This window comes from Lytechinus variegatus, chromosome 10 (genome assembly GCF_018143015.1).
Source record: "Lytechinus variegatus isolate NC3 chromosome 10, Lvar_3.0, whole genome shotgun sequence".
Lineage (NCBI taxonomy): Eukaryota > Metazoa > Echinodermata > Echinoidea > Temnopleuroida > Toxopneustidae > Lytechinus > Lytechinus variegatus.
In genome coordinates, this window is record NC_054749.1 from 7,798,635 (window position 1) to 7,818,296 (window position 19,662).

The window sequence follows — 19,662 nt, forward strand, 5'->3', positions numbered from 1 at the left end:
AATGTCTTAGAGGGCAAGTCTACCCAAGCAAAAAATTATTTGAATTAAAAGCGAAAAAAAATCAAACTAGCACAACAATGAAAATTTTAACAAAGTCAGAGGTAAAATAAGAAATGATGTTTTAAAGTTCTTAAAGGGGTGATCCAGGCTGAGAGTATTTATAACTTAATGAATAGAGTAGAATTCACTGAGCAAAATGACGAAAATTTTGTCAAAATCGGATGACAAATAGCAAAGTTATTGAATTTTAAAGTTTCGTAATATTTTGTAAAAACAGTCATCATGAATATTCATTAGGTGGGCTGATGATGTCACATCTCCACTTGTTCTTTTGTATTTTATTATATGAAATTAGGTTTATTCAAATTTTTTCCTCTAGGAACTAGAAAAGTTGGATTGACAACTGATTTAGTGCATTAGATATTTATTGCTACAACTTATTTCATTATAAGGGAGACATATTATTCACACAAGTATGAAATAATGAAATAAATATGATTTTATGTAATAACATAAGAAAACGGAAAGTGGAAATGTAACATCATCAGCTCACCTAATGAATATTCATGACGACTGTTTTCACAAAATATTGCTTAACTTTAAACTTCAATAACTTTATTATTTGTTATCCGATTTAGATGAAATTTTCAGCGTTTTGGTCAGTGAATTCTACTCTGTGTATTAAGATATAAATATTTTCAGCCTGGACCACCCCTTTAATTTCACAAAACAGGTTATATTCACATCTGATCAGTATGCAAATAAGAAAACCAATGACGTCAACCACTCACTCTTTTGTGTTTTATTATATGGAATATGATATACATGTATCTTACTGTTTCCTCATTGTAAGGTAAAATAAGATTTCATTTTCCCTGAAAATGTGGAATTGCCATTGTTGCAACCAATAGAAGATGCTTCCATATTGTCAAATTTGCAAAAAAATTCAAAAGATTACAGATTTTCTACAAAAAAAGAAAAAAAAAGAGAGTGACATTTGCACATCACTATGTTGTACATATCACTGTTTTGTGAAAAATAAATGAAACTTTACAAGGATTTCAATCGAATTGTCAGCATTATGCTTGGTTGACATTTTAACGTTTCATTCAAATCAAGTTTTTGTCAGGGTGGACTTACCCATAGAGAACTTCGTGATGAGACCTGGGTCAGATTTCACCAAGAGTTACAATTGATCCGATGAACCATAAATATGGAAAGCCAGTAATTCCATAATCTAAAGGGCATTTTCATTCAAATTGTTTTCCAGATAATGATGTATACTCAAACACTCATTCTTATCGTGAAAATTTAGTGTCCTGTTATGGCTCCTCTTCGTTTACAAAGGACATTGTGCAAATTTCCTGAAGGAAAAATTATGACAAAGATGGATTTCCATATAGTTGTGATTAATTTTATCAATTGCAACTCTTTGTAGGACAGGGCCCTGGAGCCTGTCTTACAAAGAGTTGCGATTGATCCGATCATTAACTATGGAAAGCCAGCAATGTCAACATCTAAAATACATGTTCAAAATATTTTCTAGAAATGACATATATTCACACATTCACTGTTTTCTTGACAATTCAGTATGCTTCTCTTTGTTTTCAAAGAACATTGAGCAAACTTCCAAAAGAAAAAATTATGAAAATGATGGATTTCCATATACTTGAAATTGTTCCGATCAATCGTAACTCTTTGTAAGACAGGGCCCTGATCTAATTTAGATTTTACTAATAAAGTACCACCTCTTGGAAGAATAAATAAGTAAAACGAATGTAGCTGGAGGCGAGCGTTAACCCAGTCCAACGTCTAAAGACATCATCACCACAAAGCCAAAGACAGCGCCCCAGGAAGCTAGCCGACCATTACCACTGAAAAATAAACAAGAATAAAAAGAAATAATAAAAATAACCTGTTCTTAGAGACTCCATAGTCTTCATGCGTTTTAACTTTGTATATGGATACTTCATGTGCTTTTCAAAAAGGTATGTTTATAACACAGATTGGAATTTGTGAGATGATAAGCATGATTGCAAGTATAATAATAAAGCAGTTCTTGTATAGCACATATCACATTATGTCATAACGTCCCTATGCGCTTCCAAAGGACTTGGATATTATTACCCTGGCGTTAGCCCCGCAGCCTTTTACAGCGCGTGGCATTTCAAGGAATAAATTCCTGCCAGGTACCCATTCACCTCACCTGGGTTGAGTGCAGCACAATGTGGATGAATTTCTCGCTGAAGAAATTACGCCATGGCTGGAATTCGAACCCACGACTTTCTGTTTCAAAGTCAGAAGACTAATCCACTGGGCCAAAACACTCCACATAAGCATGAAGTTGAGAGTCCGACATATGGGGCCCAGTCCATAAAGCTTGTTACAATAACACATTTGCTTAACAGTTAAAAGCTACTGAAATCATTTGATTTCATTGGCTGATAGTAAACTTGTTAAAGAGATTGTGCATTTGTTATTATACCAAGTCTTAACAAAATGGAACCCTGGTCAGTTTTTTTTTTTACTTTTTGCATGTGGTCAGATAAAAAAAAATTGGGGTCATCAACAGTTCTTCTAACCATAGAGACTATGTGAAGCCAAACCGAGTGGATATTAGACAAATTGAGTATATATACCCTACTGTAACTGGAAATAAGAAAGAATGGTAAATGGACAGAGTGATAATTAGACCCAAAATAGTAAGTCGAACTGGTCGTTGACAAACAAGGATTAGGGCAATGACGCATAAAAGTCTCTATTACCTGTATGCTGATTTCACCATCACATGGCATCTTTCATGAAATCCTTGATTTTGATCAGCTGTAAAGTATTGTTACAAAGGTTGTTACCATCAGGAGCCCGTTTCATAAAGGACTTGCAACTATTGTAACTTTGCCATTATGGCAACTACCACCGTAACCTTGATGATGATTGGCTGCTGAGCTCTGATACAATGACAGTCCAGTGGGTGCTCAATCTATACTCTGTTATGTTTATAATGTGTATACACTGTACCTATTTCTTTCAATTTTCATTGCCGAAATAAATAATAATAATAATAATAATAATGGTGGTTTCCATTATGGCAAATTTACAACAGTTGCAAGTCCTTTATGGCACAGTTACAACATTAATGGAACAGGGCCCAGATCATGTAGGATGAGTCCAAACAATAGACAAAGTAGGGGGTAGACCAAGTGGTAATTGGACAACTTACCTTGTATGTGCCTCTGGAATGATATCATCCACTACCACGTAGATCATGGCACCTGCTGCGAAGGCCAAGGCATACGGTAGGATAGGTTCTGCAACGGTGACTGCCAGCGCCCCAATTACACCTGCTATGGGCTCCACCATACCACTCAGCTGGCCATACCTTAAAGAGGGCGGATATAATAAAATATTGACTTGAACTGAAAATACAGCTGACCATACCTTAGAGACAAAATGCACTCCTTCATGCTGAATGTAGACATCAACACTACAACATTCGGGGAACCCAGAGTTACAAACTATATTGAATGTAATATTTTATCGCCTAACTTCACAAATGAATATCTAAAACAGACAGAACTTTCAACACTTTAAAAATGTTAATTTTCTGGTGGGTTCGCTAACTTTTGAGCACCACTATAGATATTAAACAAATATATCAGGCTTTGAGAAAATGTAGTAGAATTATTTATCCGAGGTTGGTCTGGCAATTACTACTAATATAGTAGTTTTGCCAGTCCAACTGAGGATTAATAATTTCCACTATGCTTTCGAATGAAACGCCCGATATATTTGTTTTATTAATAATTTATAACCAAAATCTATGTGCTGAGTTTGCAAAGTCCGGTTACTTGCGTTGAATTACCTACTTTTCTCCGAGCCACCGCGCTCAGCGGAACGCAGATTAGTGCCTGCGCTGACGCGTCACGGGACTTGCCCGGGAGAGAGAGCTCGCTGGCCGGTGTGCCAAAGAGTTTAGCTACATATCCAGTTTTCTGAAATAATGACATCAGAATATTGGTATAGCGAAAAATATATTGAGGTATGATGTCATGCAACATCAAAGTTGAAATATATTTGGTCACATGATGCTATTTGAACCAATCACTATACAGGATTCAATCTATGTAAGATATTAAAGAAAATATTGACTTGAGATCATTTTCTCAAATAGATCAACTATAAATATGGGCTATGGTATCCACTATACCACTCAGCTGGCCATACCTTAGAGAGGGCAGATATAACATAATGACTTGAGATTATAGTCTGTAATGGATTAGACATGAATATGGGGTATAGGCTGCACCATACCAGTCAGCTGACCATACCTTAGAGACCTCATCGGATGGTTCGATAGCCGAAGTGAGGGTGGTTGGAGGATGATTCAACCCCCCCCCCCCCTGGCTATTTTAGGGTTAATGGTCACACATTGGTACTTTATAATACTTTTTACTTTGGGGGCGTTGGGTCTAGTGGTTATGACTCTCGTCTTTCAATCAGAAGGATGTTTATTTGCATCCCAGCAGTGTTTTCCTTCAGCAAGAATTTTACCCACACTGTGCTGCACTCAATCCAGGTGGGGTGAATGGGTACTTAGCAGAATTAATTCCTCAAATGCACTGAGCGATGGAAGGCAGCTCGAGCTAAAGCTGTTGTAACAATAATGGTGTATTTTGGAATAGATTATTTCTAGATAGATGGCGCTTTCTAAATGCCTTTTATTACTACTTTCTATGTAAGACAAGAGATCTATTAGAAACTCACCAGAAACTTCTCCATATAGAGAACCCTGAGCCTCGGAGGGGAAGACTAACAGCAAGGCCTTCTGGGAAATTTTGAATTCCAATACCAATCGCTAAATTCCTGTAATGATAGCAATGTGAGGGGAAATGAAGATAAAAACACATTGGAAGTAAAGACAGTTCTTAACTACTGATATTTTTACTTCATTCTTCAGAAAATTTGAGAATAAGGAATGCAAAATTTTACTGTTATGAGAGAGGATTGCATTTCAAACATTAGAAAGTTGTTGACTTTATTATTTCTCTTTAATCTGAACTAAAAAGAAAGTAAAGAAAGTTTTATACCAATTACTGTTATACATACTCATTCTAAAGGGAATTTGCAGCAAAAATGCATGCATTTACTATTATGAAAGAGGATTGCATTTCCAACATTAGAAAGTTGTTGACTTTATTATTTCTCTTTAATCTGAACTAAAAAGAAAGTAAAGAAAGTTTTATACCAATTACTGTTATACATACTCATTCTAAAGGGAATTTGCAGCAAAAATGCATGCATTTACTATTATGAAAGAGGATTGCATTTCCAACATCAGAAAATGTTCAGAATTTTCAAATTATCTGAGCAAATTATGAAATTGCATGAGCATTATAGTTACATAAGACAGAAAAATAGCACTTGATGTGCAGTGCAATTAAAAATTCATGATTTTTTTTCTTCAAAAAGTAATAAATATGACTCTCCCTCCCCAAAATACCTAGTTTCCTAATCATAAATGTCTAATATGATTTTCTTATTTTCACAAATTTTCAATTTTTCACAAATTATATCAATACCCTCCACATAAAATATTACTGACAGCAGAAATGAATTTCGCCTTTGTTGATAAATAAATATCATGGAGGAAAACAAAGATACATGTAGCTGGATAATATTGTAAGGGTTACTATTGTAGTATATTTTGCCTTTTTTTAAATCCAAAGAAGATTCCCACCTTGCATTCTCAAACGTGGCTGAGGGTGTTTTTCCTATCGCTCCGAATCCAACACCAACGGCTAAACCCTCTGTAGGAGAAAAAAATGAATACAGGAAAATTGCACAAAGACCATTCTTACTTAATACCAGTCACTCTGCCTCATTGGTAACTTACTTACACAATTGACTCTGCCTGAATGGCTAATGGTCACTTTTCCCCTGTAGTGGCAGTACAGAACAAATAGACCAGAAAGTGCATCCCTGCCAAAAACATCAATTTTAATCAGTTTTGTACCAGCTACATATAGGTGGTTTATATCATAGAAATATGTAAAATGACTCTTTTCAACGTTCCGTGTTGGCACCGTGGGAGGAATATGACTGCAGCATAAGGCATCTCTTCAAAACAGAGAAATCTGGGGGTGTTTTACAAGGAATTAAGTGTAACTTGGAGTCATGCTTAAATACTAATGTGCACATGATATATTACACAAATTCTTATTGATTCATACGCAATAGCGCATGTCCTCTTAGAATGACTTATCTGGTGTATTGGCGACTTGTCTTAGTGTGATACCTTTTATATAATACACAACTGGAAATTTAAGTTCGCCTCGTAATTCACAAATAAATCTTTGTGCCCCTGTTTCACTAAAGCTGATTTTGACTTCTAAAGGAGATGTTATTAATGCATGCTTTGCATATTCTAGTCTAAAACAATATTTTGAGTATCAAGGTGTTTATTGCAGAGACTACTGTACTTAATAAAAGCCAAAACATTGAAGTCATTTCAGCCAGGATGATTCAGGGTTTCCTTGTTACACGAAAACAAAATTCCCTCTGATTTTCCCTGATGAAGCCTCAAAATTCCATGATAGTTATTTCTACTCATTTCCAGTCACATGTGTGTTCTATATTGCTGCAGTGAACTATTTGCAGTAAAAAAGAGATCGGAGTCTGACTGGCATCACTGGCTAATTACGATTTTTTTACGCCAATCGACGAACAATTGCTCCGGACTTTATTTCATTCAAGATACACGGTTAGGAATAGGGCTGCAATAAGGTTTTATGTTAGGTTTAGGGTCATGTTTAGGATTTGAGGGTATAGGTTAAATCCGGGTTCAAAATGGTCATTCCATTAGTGCATGGAATTTACACAGAGCAATTGCCACAGGAGCAAATATCATGGAACCGAAGTGCTTATCAGGGGTGTGAGTGGTCACAAATAAAAAGATCTAAAAAAAGCTGAAGAGTGTTGAAAAAGTCTGAAATAGAAAGAGCTCCCATACTTTTTGCACAGAGGAAAGCCAAGAATAAGCTAAAAATCAAACAAAAAATCCTGAAATTAGCTTAAAATCTGAACTCTCACCCCCCTGGCTAATCCTAAAGAAAAATGGGAAAGGCCATTTGAGGAAAGTTTCTCATGAGCTCACTACAAACCGCCTCCTTACCTGGAATGTTATGTATTGTGATGGCAATGATGAGGAGTAGGATTCTCTTCCACGTCACGGAGCTTCTCTCCGCAGCTCTGTCCCGAGGTGATGAAGGCAGACTGGTATCTCCATTGGAAAACTGGACGGTCACCGAGGAGTTGGCCCCTCCCTGTTTTCTGCGTTGGGTCACGGTCGATGAATCTACAGGACAAATTTAAATAAGAAGTAAATGAAAACTGCCATTTTGAGAAGCAGTATATAAAAACGGCCAGTATGTATCACAGGAATGATTTGATATTTGTGTGAACTTTTGGGCTGATGTTATCCTTGAAATATGATGAGAATTGGCCAAAATTCACCAAATTATGAACATATTCTTCTGATTAGGATAAGGATCTAACTTGAAAACTTGATGCAAAGTGAATGCTAAATACGCTATTGATGCAGAACCAGAAACCTAAAGTAACTAGACAGGTCTGCATATTACAAAGGAATGAGAAATATAAAAAAAATATTGTCTTGTTACTCTTCAACTTTGTTAAAACATGGTGAGAGCAATAAAATAATAATCATTTATCAACATAAAATACAAAGAGACTAGCTTATCTGTACATTGAGTGTCAGTGTAGGAAGACAGTTTCAAGTCATGGCCTTGACAAGTACACTTAACAGCAGCTTTGATTTGATATTTAATCTACCTTATTCTCATGATTTTTTTTAAGTTTCTCAAAAAAATTTTGTCCTACATCAATTTGTATTTTCAAAAAGAAGTCTTTAGATAAAATGCATGAGCCTATTTTTCTCAAAAAAAATCATGAATGTTATTGTTTTTAGATGGATCGCAACCATTTTGTAATACCACTCTGCTTACATGTGAAGGGCTTTCACAATTGCTCGTACGATTGTTTGTGAACATTTGGTCACAATAAATGTTGCACACAATGGCAACGGTTATAAGCAGTCACACCACCAATTGTGAAAGGGGCTTCACATCAACTCTTTATCGAAACTATTGTTAAAGTGTTCACTTATGGGTTTTTTTAATGCAGAATTTTCTACTCTTATCCAAAGGCGCACAACTAACTACATCTACAATGCTTTAGCTAATGATGAAGACTTTACTTTTTGAGTTATAGAATTTATCAACTGAGTAGGGACTTCAATTTAAGCAAATTACTTAGCCCCAAAGACAAATTCTGAACAAAGAGCGTTGAGTATTCTACTTTTAACATTCTGGCTTGAATATTAAATTGAATACTGACCCACATAATCGTCATGACAGCATTATAATATATGGAGGACTCGTGCTACAAAATGTTTGTCTACCTACTCAATGAAGCACATGTTCATGTTTGTACTTGAAAAGTGAACCTAGAATATCATAGAAAATTATGATCAGTACCTCCTGAACAATATCATCCTGGCTTATAAGGTCATTATAAGAACATGAAAGTAATTTTATAATTTCATTTTTCCCATGAGCATTGGCTAGCTATCTAATCTAGAAGTATAGTTGCATTGTATACATGTACATGTGGGAGCAATTTCTTAATTCATTTTTGTAATATGATCATTCAATATGCAAATTTATGAAAAGCCTGGATGTTTCTAAAATTATATTATACTTCTCATCTAAACGATCACTTTCCATGACATATGGTGGAAACTTCATTGCTTGATTGCCATCACCTAAAAACTGAAATGTGATTATAATCAGGGGCCGATTGCACAAAAGGGTCTTTGCAAGGACTGTCTTTCATGTCGCTCATCTTTTATGATGCGCCATGTGAAACGCATTTTAAACCAATCATCTGCGAACATATTCTATTCGTCCATTGAAATAAACAAAATATTTGTTTATAAAGTGATGTGATATATTATGAAATTGTATAAATATTTGATTTAAAAGCAAGCTAACGAATCTTATTTCTTATCATAATTTCAGAAACACCCCGCTTATAGCGTATCATAAAAGATGGGCGACACGAAAGACGGTCCTTGGAAAGACCCTTTCATGCAATCGGCCCCTGGGCTCTAGCAAAGTACGGAATTACGCGTGGCGCATTTTTCAAAACTGATATTTTTCAACACCCAACTTTAGCGCCGTACGTACACGAAACATGCGCGCTGCTTAAACGGACGATCGGGAACATTTTAGAATTGTTTTGAGGTGCTACTAACTTATACCCGGTAATAATCACATTATCCACACATGCACATCATACATCATATGGTCAAATTGAATTGTATCTATACTATAATACTATACTCCAAACTCTCTTGTACACATACTGAATATGTGTTTTTACAGGCATGTCCTGCACTGAATATCATTTTAGACAATGGCTGAGCATGCCCTTGGAAGAGTTGAAATGAATATTTCAAAGGAGCTGGTCTTATGGGGATTTACATTTGGCTAAACATGCAGATTTTCCATCAGAGCAAATGACATGAAATCAAAGAAATGGTAAAGGCCACCGCACACCTTACGACCCGACCGGTCGCCGACTGGCTTGCAACTGAGTGAGGGGAGATGAATCGCAAGGCAGTCATAAGCCTCGACACCACACACCTTGTGATCCGATCTGCGACTCACGCACGCGCTTTTTGCTTTTTGGCATTGCATCTGAGAAATTGCGCTTACTACTGCGTATGCGCGTTGTTTATCATTATACGCGTTATGCAACTCTGATGTCTGACTGGCTGGAGGTTGGATTGAGCCTGCGATCTAGTCATAAGGATTCGACATGAAAAATCCTTCTGATTTTCCTTGCGACTTGTCTCTGACCGGTCTGCGACGCTCAAGCTGACAAGAGCTGTGACGTCACATCTCCCCTCACCCAGTCGCAAGCCAGTCGGCGACTGGTCGGGTCGTAAGGTGTGCGGTGGCCTTTATGTATCTAGCCCAGTTAGACCTGAGACTGAAAAGCACCATCACTATACAAAGCTCCAACACGCCACGATCATCAATCACCATAGCATATCATGATCCTTGAAATGCACCTTCAGAGCCAAAGAATTATCCCCATTTCATTCACACTAGGAATACAGGGTTCAACTGCGCACCTCTTTGACATAAAACCACCAATACCCTTGGCTGCAGCCTTGAACATAAAAAAGGTTGATGCATGATTAATTTGAAAGTATATTACATTTGAGACCATTAAGGCCTATCACATCATTTAGTGCAAGCCTTGCGGGTGACTTGTGAGTGACTATTTTTACTACACATGCATGTCACCTGCAATGACAGTATCTCGCACTCGGTCGACACAGGAGCACACACAAATTTTACACTCTGGAGGCAAGGTACAAAATTGCACCCTTTCGAGTGCAAATTACTAAGCTATCTTAAGGTGGTATATTCGTCAGACCTTTAAAATGAGCCAATTTCTAATCCTCTGTGCAAGATAACCCAGCAAAGAGGATCTACCAGTGGTGCAAATTTCTTGATGCAAGTTCTCAATGTTTAGGGCATAGTTTACACTAGATTATATGCTGCATACCCGTTCATGCATTTTCACACACAATGCTACATGTACAGACCTGCCAACCTCTGGGAATGAAAAAATTGTATTCCATGATTAAAAAAATGTATTTTTTACCCCCAAAAGTGTATTTCATAATAAAATGCGTGGCGCACTGGCTCAAGCTGCACACAAGCTAAAATGCGCACTGCTCTTGCGGATGAGAAAAAAATTTGAAACATGTGTATATCTCACCCTGATGATTGGAAAAAACAAGTTACCTGAAATTACATGTACATTGATCTAACAAAATTATTTGTGTAAGTTTTATGAAATAGAGACATATCTATAGAGATTTTTTTTACAAAAACATATTTTTTCAAGAATAAACGTACTGCCGTATTTTGGTTGCAAAAATGTACTAAATATGCCAAAAACATACTGATTGACAGGTCTGCATGTAGTGGGGAGCTGTAAGGAAAGATCGAAGGTGAAATCCTGCTTTCTATTAAGTTTCTTAACCACATTTACCCCTGTACTGTTACATCTGCTTAAAAGGGCTACAGTACACACTATATTACCACCACAGTTCTACAGATTTTGAATATCTAAATATTTATTATACTGTATGACTGTATAATATACAAATAATGCACGTGCACTGTAAGCGAGTGCATGCAGGGCCAAATAATGAACGATGTGCGAGAAGAGCCAATGGATATACCGCACTGAGGTCCGCACGACCGAGTGCGGTATATCCATTTGGCGAGTTCATTATTTAGGCCCTCTATGCACAAGAATGCATGCATTGTTTGTTTTATAGCACCCCTCCTTCCTCCCCATGTTACTGAGTTGCCCCGAATGCTATATTTTGATCTAAATTCTAGATAATTCCAGACCTCGCACTATCCTGCACTCTGACGTCAGAGCGCAGGATAGTACTTTTGGTATGACGTCAGAGTGCAGGATAGTGCATTTTGGATGCAATAGTGCAATTCACTGAATATCATGTGATCCGATTTGGACCAATCAGATTACAGAACATTCTTGGGAGTTGTATAATCTATGATACTAAAAGTATAAGATAATGTACATCCATATGCAGTAATGATATATTTGTTTAATTTTGTATAGAACTTCTATTTATTTTCTCCCTGTCTGATAAATTAAAGAATACACTAAAGTGGAATTGCAGACTACTTGCAATCCATTAAAATTTGATTCTAGGCCCCCAGCTGAGATAAATCATTATTTTTGTATCTACAGATAAAAAAAATTATCTATTCATTGCAAACTTAATAATGAAGCAACAGCCTTTTCTTGTCCTAAAACATTTCCAAACTTAGAATTGATCTACTATTTGCAAATCTACAAATGAAAATGAAAATCACTTGCAACCAAGTTCCTACATTAGCAATACCCTTTGAATTTTACAATTGATAAATATGTATGAGAATGAATCATGCAATCTATTAAGTGTGAAAATTGACCTTTGACCATGTAGTAGGTCCATGCACCAGCTGTGCAGGCTACACCTGTCAACAAAACAATACAAATTCCACAAATTCAAATCAATATCTATCTAGACATATTATCGTGACAGGACATGCAATAATTTCCTGCACAATTCTCCAATGGCTTTATATTGCAAATCCCTATACAAAGAGCGAATTACTATAAAGAACATAAAAATATTCATAAAGATGTGATGGATTAAAAAAATAATAAAAATGTTCAATACATTGGTGAAGCACACTGCAGTAATTATGAACAATTTTTTATATATAAACAGTGTTCTGTTTATCTAGTAGTCTGATCCTGCCTATATGTTTATTCATCTCCTCCAAGTGAAACAAACAAACAAACAAACCCGAGAATACAAAAGAATATAAAAATGTTTTCAATGATGAAAGTGTTGAATGACTTAAAGCATCAATCCTTTGCCAAAAGAGATATGAACTGGTAGTTTAGAATGTAATAATTGCTTTAAAATATATAAAACCATTCACTGATCATCAGATGAGGATGCATGTGTGTGTTTGTGTGTGTGTGGGGGGGTGGGGTATTCTATACAGAATTCTAATATTACTGAAATGGGGGGTGGGAAGGAGGGATAGAGAACACACTTCATGACCTGTATAGTATCATACCTGGCGTTTCTTCGTCTAAATTCTGTGTTACCGTGGTAACGTCCAGGTCATCTCCGTATTCCGCATGAAGTTTGTTCTCTGATTGTAAAGCCAAGGCAACATTCGGTGATGAAACCCCCTGCAACAAGACAAAGAAATTTGAAAGTCAAAGGTCATTTACAAGACTAGGGCCAATAAAAGTACAACCCGTTTGTGAGTTACAAATGACTTTACACATGACTGGTGATCCTTTCTTGTGCTACATGATATATCCCTATGTAGCTGACTTAGCACCTAAGAACATGTTCCAGTCATGACTGGTGATCCTTTCTTGTACTACATGATATATCCCTATGTAGCTGACTTAGCATCTAAGAACATGTTCCAGTCATGACTGGTGATCCTTTCTTAAACTACATGTAAATGATATCCCTGGGTAGCTGTCTTAGCACCTAAGAACATGTTCCAGTCATGACTGGTGATCCTTTCTTGTGCTACATGATATATCCCTATGTAGCTGACTTAGCATCTAAGAACATGTTCCAGTCATGACTGGTGATCCTTTCTTGTACTACATGATATATCCCTATGTAGCTGACTTAGCATCTAAGAACATGTTCCAGTCATGACTGGTGACCCTTTCTTGTGCTACATGATATATCCCTATGTAGCTGACTTAGCACCTAAGAACATGTTCCAGTCATGACTGGTGACCCTTTCTTGTGCTACATGATATATCCCTATGTAGCTGACTTAGCACCTAAGAACATGTTCCAGTCATGACTGGTGATCCTTTCTTGTACTACATGATATATCCCTATGTAGCTGACTTAGCATCTAAGAACATGTTCCAGTCATGACTGGTGATCCTTTCTTATGTTAAATGATAAATAGATATGTACATGTAGCTGACTTAGCATCTAAGAACATGTTCCAGTCATGACTGGTGATCCTTTCTTGTACTACATGATATATCCCTATGTAGCTGACTTAGCATCTAAGAACATGTTCCAGTCATGACTGGTGATCCTTTCTTGTGCTACATGATATATCCCTATGTAGCTGACTTAGCATCTAAGAACATGTTCCAGTCATGACTGGTGATCCTTTCTTGTGCTACATGATATGATGCAGTATTTGGTACCCTGGGGTACCAAATAATAATCCGCCATTTTGTTGAATTATTTATTTCATTTTTTGTGCTGTATCCTGGGGCGGTATTCTGAACATTGTCTTTTCTCCATATTTTATCTTATCTCAGAGATATGACAAAATCGGTATTCTGGTGGATGTCATAACTTTTGTCACAAAAATTGTCATAAATTTTGTCTCTTCTCTTTAGCGTGCAGCAAAAATACGCGGCTTTAAATGCGCGTAATCCTTTTATACAAGCAAAAGATATGACAAAAGTTATGACAGGGGGGTAGCAGTCATAAATTTTGTCATATCTTTTAGTACCAAATATCCCGATACCCTGCCGACTGAATGTCAAGCAAATAATTATATTATTTAGATTAGATTGTGGTATTAGTTTCACTCATCTTCCATGACAATTTTCAAAATTATTTTTTCATGCTACAATTAGTTAGGCCCTACATATTTATTCCTCCTTTTTTTCTCTGTTTTCCTTACTTTTCTACTTCTCCTCTAAAATTCTTCACAGCTCCCTGTCTCTCTTTGTAATTAAGCGCATCAATATACGCGTAGTTGCGCGATGCCAGCAACTGTTTTGGGGATACGCCCTACCTGCCACGGGGCTTTCCTATTGGCTAGAAGGGCTCCAACTGGGAACTAACGATGATTTTGATTGGTTCGCTTCCGAAAAGATGGGTGGGAACTTTGAGAGATATGACAGGGAAAAGACAATGTTCAGAATACCGATTTGTGACAATCATAGCGGTGTCACATCTCGGAGAGAAATGACAAAATTTATGACAAAAGTTACGACAGAGTTACAGAATACCCCGGTATTACCACCCCTGGGTTACCAAAAAATGTGTACAAGTATATTTTAATGTTTTGTACAGATTTTTTTTTCTTTTTAGTGATCTTATGTAACAATTAATGCATGCAAATGCAAATGATAACTTTATTCTAATTTCATGTTCTGTTCTAATCTTCACTGTTTAATAATAACACCACCCCCACCGCATGTACCTGGGCGAGTTTTGGGACTATAAGCTAATCTTTTGTGTAAGTTAGCTGTCGAAAAGTATACTTAAATTCTTAAGTATAACATAATTTGTTTACTATTATTGGCATTAGATTGTATCAAAGAAAGGAAATAGGCGTTGTGATCATTGTCCCCATTCATTGTAATGATTGTCGCACCAATCTTACGACCGTGATCAACATGACAACAATGTAACTGTACACTATTACAACACGAGATGGCGCTGCACAACGCCGTACCCCGGTGTACGGCGTGGTGCATCATATATCCCTATTTAGCTGACTTAGCACCTAAGAATGTGTTCCAGTCATGTGAATTTTTATGAACAGCTTAATGAAATGCTGATCAGGGTCCTGTTACACAAAGATTAGTGATCAATCATATACTTGATTTGCACAATTGATTGTACATTGTAGTCAATGCAATCAATTGTGAGAAACTGTTGTACGATGATTGCTTAGCTTTGTGTTACGGGCCCAAGTTTTGCCAATATACAATAATATGATTGGCTAATAGTAAAATTGTTATAGAAATTGTGCATTTGTTATTATATTTTTATAAGAAACAGGGGCTTGAGGGGGGGGCACTCAGTATATAATGTGTAGCGGGTATGTGCCCCGGAGGGGACCCCTATTTTTACACTCGAATTCCCATTCTAAGGCATAGAATTTTTGTCTTATTGAAAAAACAAAGAAAGCCGCTCCAAAGCATAGCATTTTCTTCTTATCATGAAATAAGAAGAAATCCGCTCCAAAGCTTCACATATTTTCCGTTACGCCGTTCCGGCGGCATTGATCTGCTACAATGAGCCGCAATTTTGGTGAAAAGCAGCCGCAGAGCGCTACCCGACAATCGCCTCTGTGCTAGCGCACCCGGCCCCATGCGCCGGGCTAGCTGCATGCATGCACGTTCCATTGGGATGCACACGAAGGCGACCCGTTTTCATAAACATTTGTAGTTCCGAAGCCCATTCCGAGGACCCTCCTTTTTACAATAAGCCCGCTCCAAGGCCCCAGTTTTTTGTCTCACCCGCAGCACACACCTACTTCTTTTTCGGTCAAGTACACCGCAACCCCCACAGGAGCCTAATCTTCAACTCTTTATTTTGTCCTTCCCCTTTCTTTAGTTGCAACTTTATCAGTCTCATGGCTTCAAGAGCAATCACTGGACATCAAATTTGCTTTTATGATTAAAACCTAAATGATTAAAATAAAAACAAATACATCCGCTGATCAAAGCTGCTTGTTTTACTACACCAAGCCATAAATTACTAGTCTGAATGCACAGACCTTTAGTTATTTTGTGCAATTTGCCTAGAGCATAATGCAAACTCTGAAGAAGTGAGACTATATTGTGGCTGCCTCTACCACTATTAGACCATGTGGTAAGTCAATGATTTGACACAGATGGAGAGTTTGGATCTAGTCTTCGTTCCAGACATGGTATAATTGCTTGAATTGTCAAATATGAGTCTGTGCTTACAGACTAATTAAATACTAATTAAAGAGCAGCTTCATTTACACTCACAAGCATGGGAAGAAAGACATCTGCTGCATAAACAAAGAGCGCCCCCAATATAAATCCGATAGCAGCTGGCATGAAAGACCATTTGCTGTATCCTTTGGTCTCTGCTATCTCAATAGATGGGGCAAGGAGAGACCAATATGATGCTGCTATCATTACCTGGGTTGAAAGAAACGAAATAAAAACAGATCTCATATGAATGAGTAAATACATAACTGATTATTCAATGTTTACTTTCTGTAAATCCGATTGCAATGGAAAGCATGTCTTTTTATCTATTTCTGCCTTTTCTTTTCCTTTCTTCTATTCACTTCTCTCCTTTCTTTCTTTCTTTTTTTCTTTCTTTCTTTCTTTCTTTCTTCCTCCCTTCCTTCCTTCCCCTTTATCCATTTTTTTTTCTTTTTTTCTTCTTTCTTTCTTTCTTTCTTTCTTTCCTTCCTTCCATCTTTTTATTTATATTTTCTTAATTTTCTTTCCTTTCCCTTTTCTATTTGCTTTTCTTCCCTCCTTACATATTCCCTTTCTTTCTTTCTTTCTTTGTATTGTTCTCCTCTCTACTTTAATACTAATAAAGTAAATCTAATAATTACAACAAATATTGCCAAACAGCTCTCCAAGTACATTATCATCTGCCTCTTATTCATAATTACATCACATACACAAAGGCCTATATCATACCACATACTTTGCATTTGTAACCTTGGAAACATAAAATAAATAACTTTTAAATTTCAAAATAAACTGTTTACTCACCCCAGCAGCAAACCCTAAACTGCCATCAAGAATTTTCCTCTGAAATCATACACAAAAAATAAACATAGAAACAGATAAATATGGCTAAAACTCAGATGAAAGTAAAAGCATTATTTCACATACCTTAAAAAACACTCTGAAAGCCTTTATCTATGTGAATTGTATGGCATTTTTATACATCGATAAGACTATTAACAAAAGTATCATACAACCAGTCAGATACTCAGTACATATTCTACATTTCTATGCCTTGATAGATTAAATAAAAATTATTCCATAACCTGAAAATTGTGTAATAAAAAAGTGAATACATATATGATTTCTTTTTTATGAAGACTAATCTACATGTATAAATTACTTTGCAAATGGTAAAAATTGTATTTTTAAATAGTGGAAATCTGATCAAATGTTTTAAAATATATCTAATATTTCACGCAATACTTTGTTTCAAAGTGATTTTTTTAAAATTAAGCTATCCATTTATTTTGGTCATCTTTACTTTTATTATTTTTTCAAATTAATTTTTTTTTTTCTCTCTGTTTCAGACTTTCAGGGTGATTTTTTTAAAATGAATATGAAACTGGTGATCTTGGCCCTTAAGACATACTTATTCAAATTGCACCTCAACAAAGTGAACTCACCAACACATCTCCTTTTTCCTTTATTTTCGAAGTGCATAGAGACATATTCATTATGTGTTATTATGCACTGTATCAAAATTGACTGTATCATTTTAATTTTGACTTTCTTTTTCAACTTTAATATTTTGTTTTCTAAATCAGAAATAACAAGTTAACAATAACTCTGGTGATATAGAAGAAATTTTGATCACGCACCTTCGTTTATTATGAAAATTAGGCATATCATACAAAATTTACTTCCACACATGTCAATGGGTAAAAGTAAATAAACTGAACAAGAATAGCTATAAAAAGTTATAAAAAAATCAAATACTCAATATTTACCAATTTGAAATTTGGAAATAATATTAACCACTTTTTGATGGAGGGGGGGGGGGTGAGGAAAAAATAAAAGTATTTCACTTCAAGGCCTCTTCCCAAGTAAGCATGGATACAGATCTAAACAAAGTGATAACCACAAACACTGTAATTGATACTATGTGGTTTACCATATGATTGCTAACTGGTGAATTGCCAAAATTATGCTATACCATAATCCTATTCAATTACAACATTTTACAACAGGAAAATCAGTAAATCTTCTATAATCCCATTTATTTGACTAAATATATGTTAAAATGTTTGCTGATTGATGAGAATATAAAAAAACACACCCAAATCTGTATTAATCTACACACTGCTATCTGTACATGGCCGGATTAAATAAAGAAGTATTAAAAGAAATTAAAACATTACAAAAAATATATTTTAAATAATCACGAAAATCATGAAAAATTAGACCAGGGTCTAGTTAAAGATATTTACATAACGTTAGGGGTCTAATCTAAGATTATTTTAAACAACAAGACTCAACAAGTCATGAGGGATGATGAGACAAAAAAAGAAACAAGAGTCAAGATCCAGTCCCTGACGTTCATGTTGCATAATTTAGTATACTACATTGGCTCAACTCATCTAGTACTGGGGGTGACACTTAAAACGTCAGAAATTGATAAATTAATCCTCAGAAAAATACCATTATAATTATGGGTATTAAAACGAGACAAGGCAAATCGATGCACTAACTCACAATACGCAGATATTGGCACGCGGGACTGCATCCCTCTAATTTCTCACCTTTCCACTCGTAAAGACGAACACCAGTGCAGCTCCAGCGGCTGTTAACCCCCACGTAAACAAAGTACCAAATAAAGACTGAGTTACTGGATCATAACCTTGCAACATTTTGATGAATTTTCAATTTAGATCAAGAAAAGAGAAAGGTTCCAAAACTGGGGACAGGAGAGCTCGCGAATCTGTGCCTGCAGAACTGCAGCCTTTCCGAGAACTACATGTAGGGTACCTAACTCAATCTCCGCCCGGCCGGCGCGGCCAGCCGGGCTGGCGGCGCCGGCTACAAAGGTGGGCGGGGAGCTAGCTGGCCGCGTGGCGCTGGATATGTAAACACCAACACTGATTGCTCTTGATCTTCCAATCTCTGATAGCAGTAGAATCCTATGGTAAAGCGCCACGTATCCCGGTACGGTAACTAATTACATCTCGTCAGCTGGGATAGATCGACCGTGTAAAAAAGAGCAGCGATTATCTAATGTTTGTACATAATTGATCATGACTCTTTAGACAGAAGTATTCGGATTTCATGGGAGACTGCATGTTTGACTAGTTATCCATTTAAAATATATCTCCCACAATTGGTAAGAAGATAAACAAAGATACTGAAGCCCCCCCCCCCCTCCGCAGCCCCCATGCAAAGATATATAGAAAAATATAAGAGCAGAAATAAATGAAGGTTGATTCAAACGAAATGTGATGTTATGTGGAA

General features: G+C 36.4%; 1 protein-coding gene across 1 annotated transcript; it reads right to left on the bottom strand.

Moving 5' to 3' along the window:
- Positions 1–1,632: 1,632 nt before the first annotated feature.
- On the bottom strand, positions 1,633–19,267 carry LOC121423072 (zinc transporter ZIP11-like). Its single transcript, XM_041618350.1, has 9 exons — positions 18,957–19,267; positions 17,200–17,238; positions 16,450–16,605; positions 12,771–12,888; positions 7,172–7,354; positions 5,738–5,807; positions 4,765–4,863; positions 3,221–3,379; positions 1,633–1,874 (listed from the first exon to the last, which is right to left on the bottom strand). The coding sequence occupies exons 1-9, from the start codon at positions 19,062–19,064 to the stop codon at positions 1,796–1,798; spliced, it is 1,011 nt and encodes a 336-aa protein (XP_041474284.1). The 5' UTR covers positions 19,065–19,267; the 3' UTR covers positions 1,633–1,795.
- Positions 19,268–19,662: the final 395 nt, after the last annotated feature.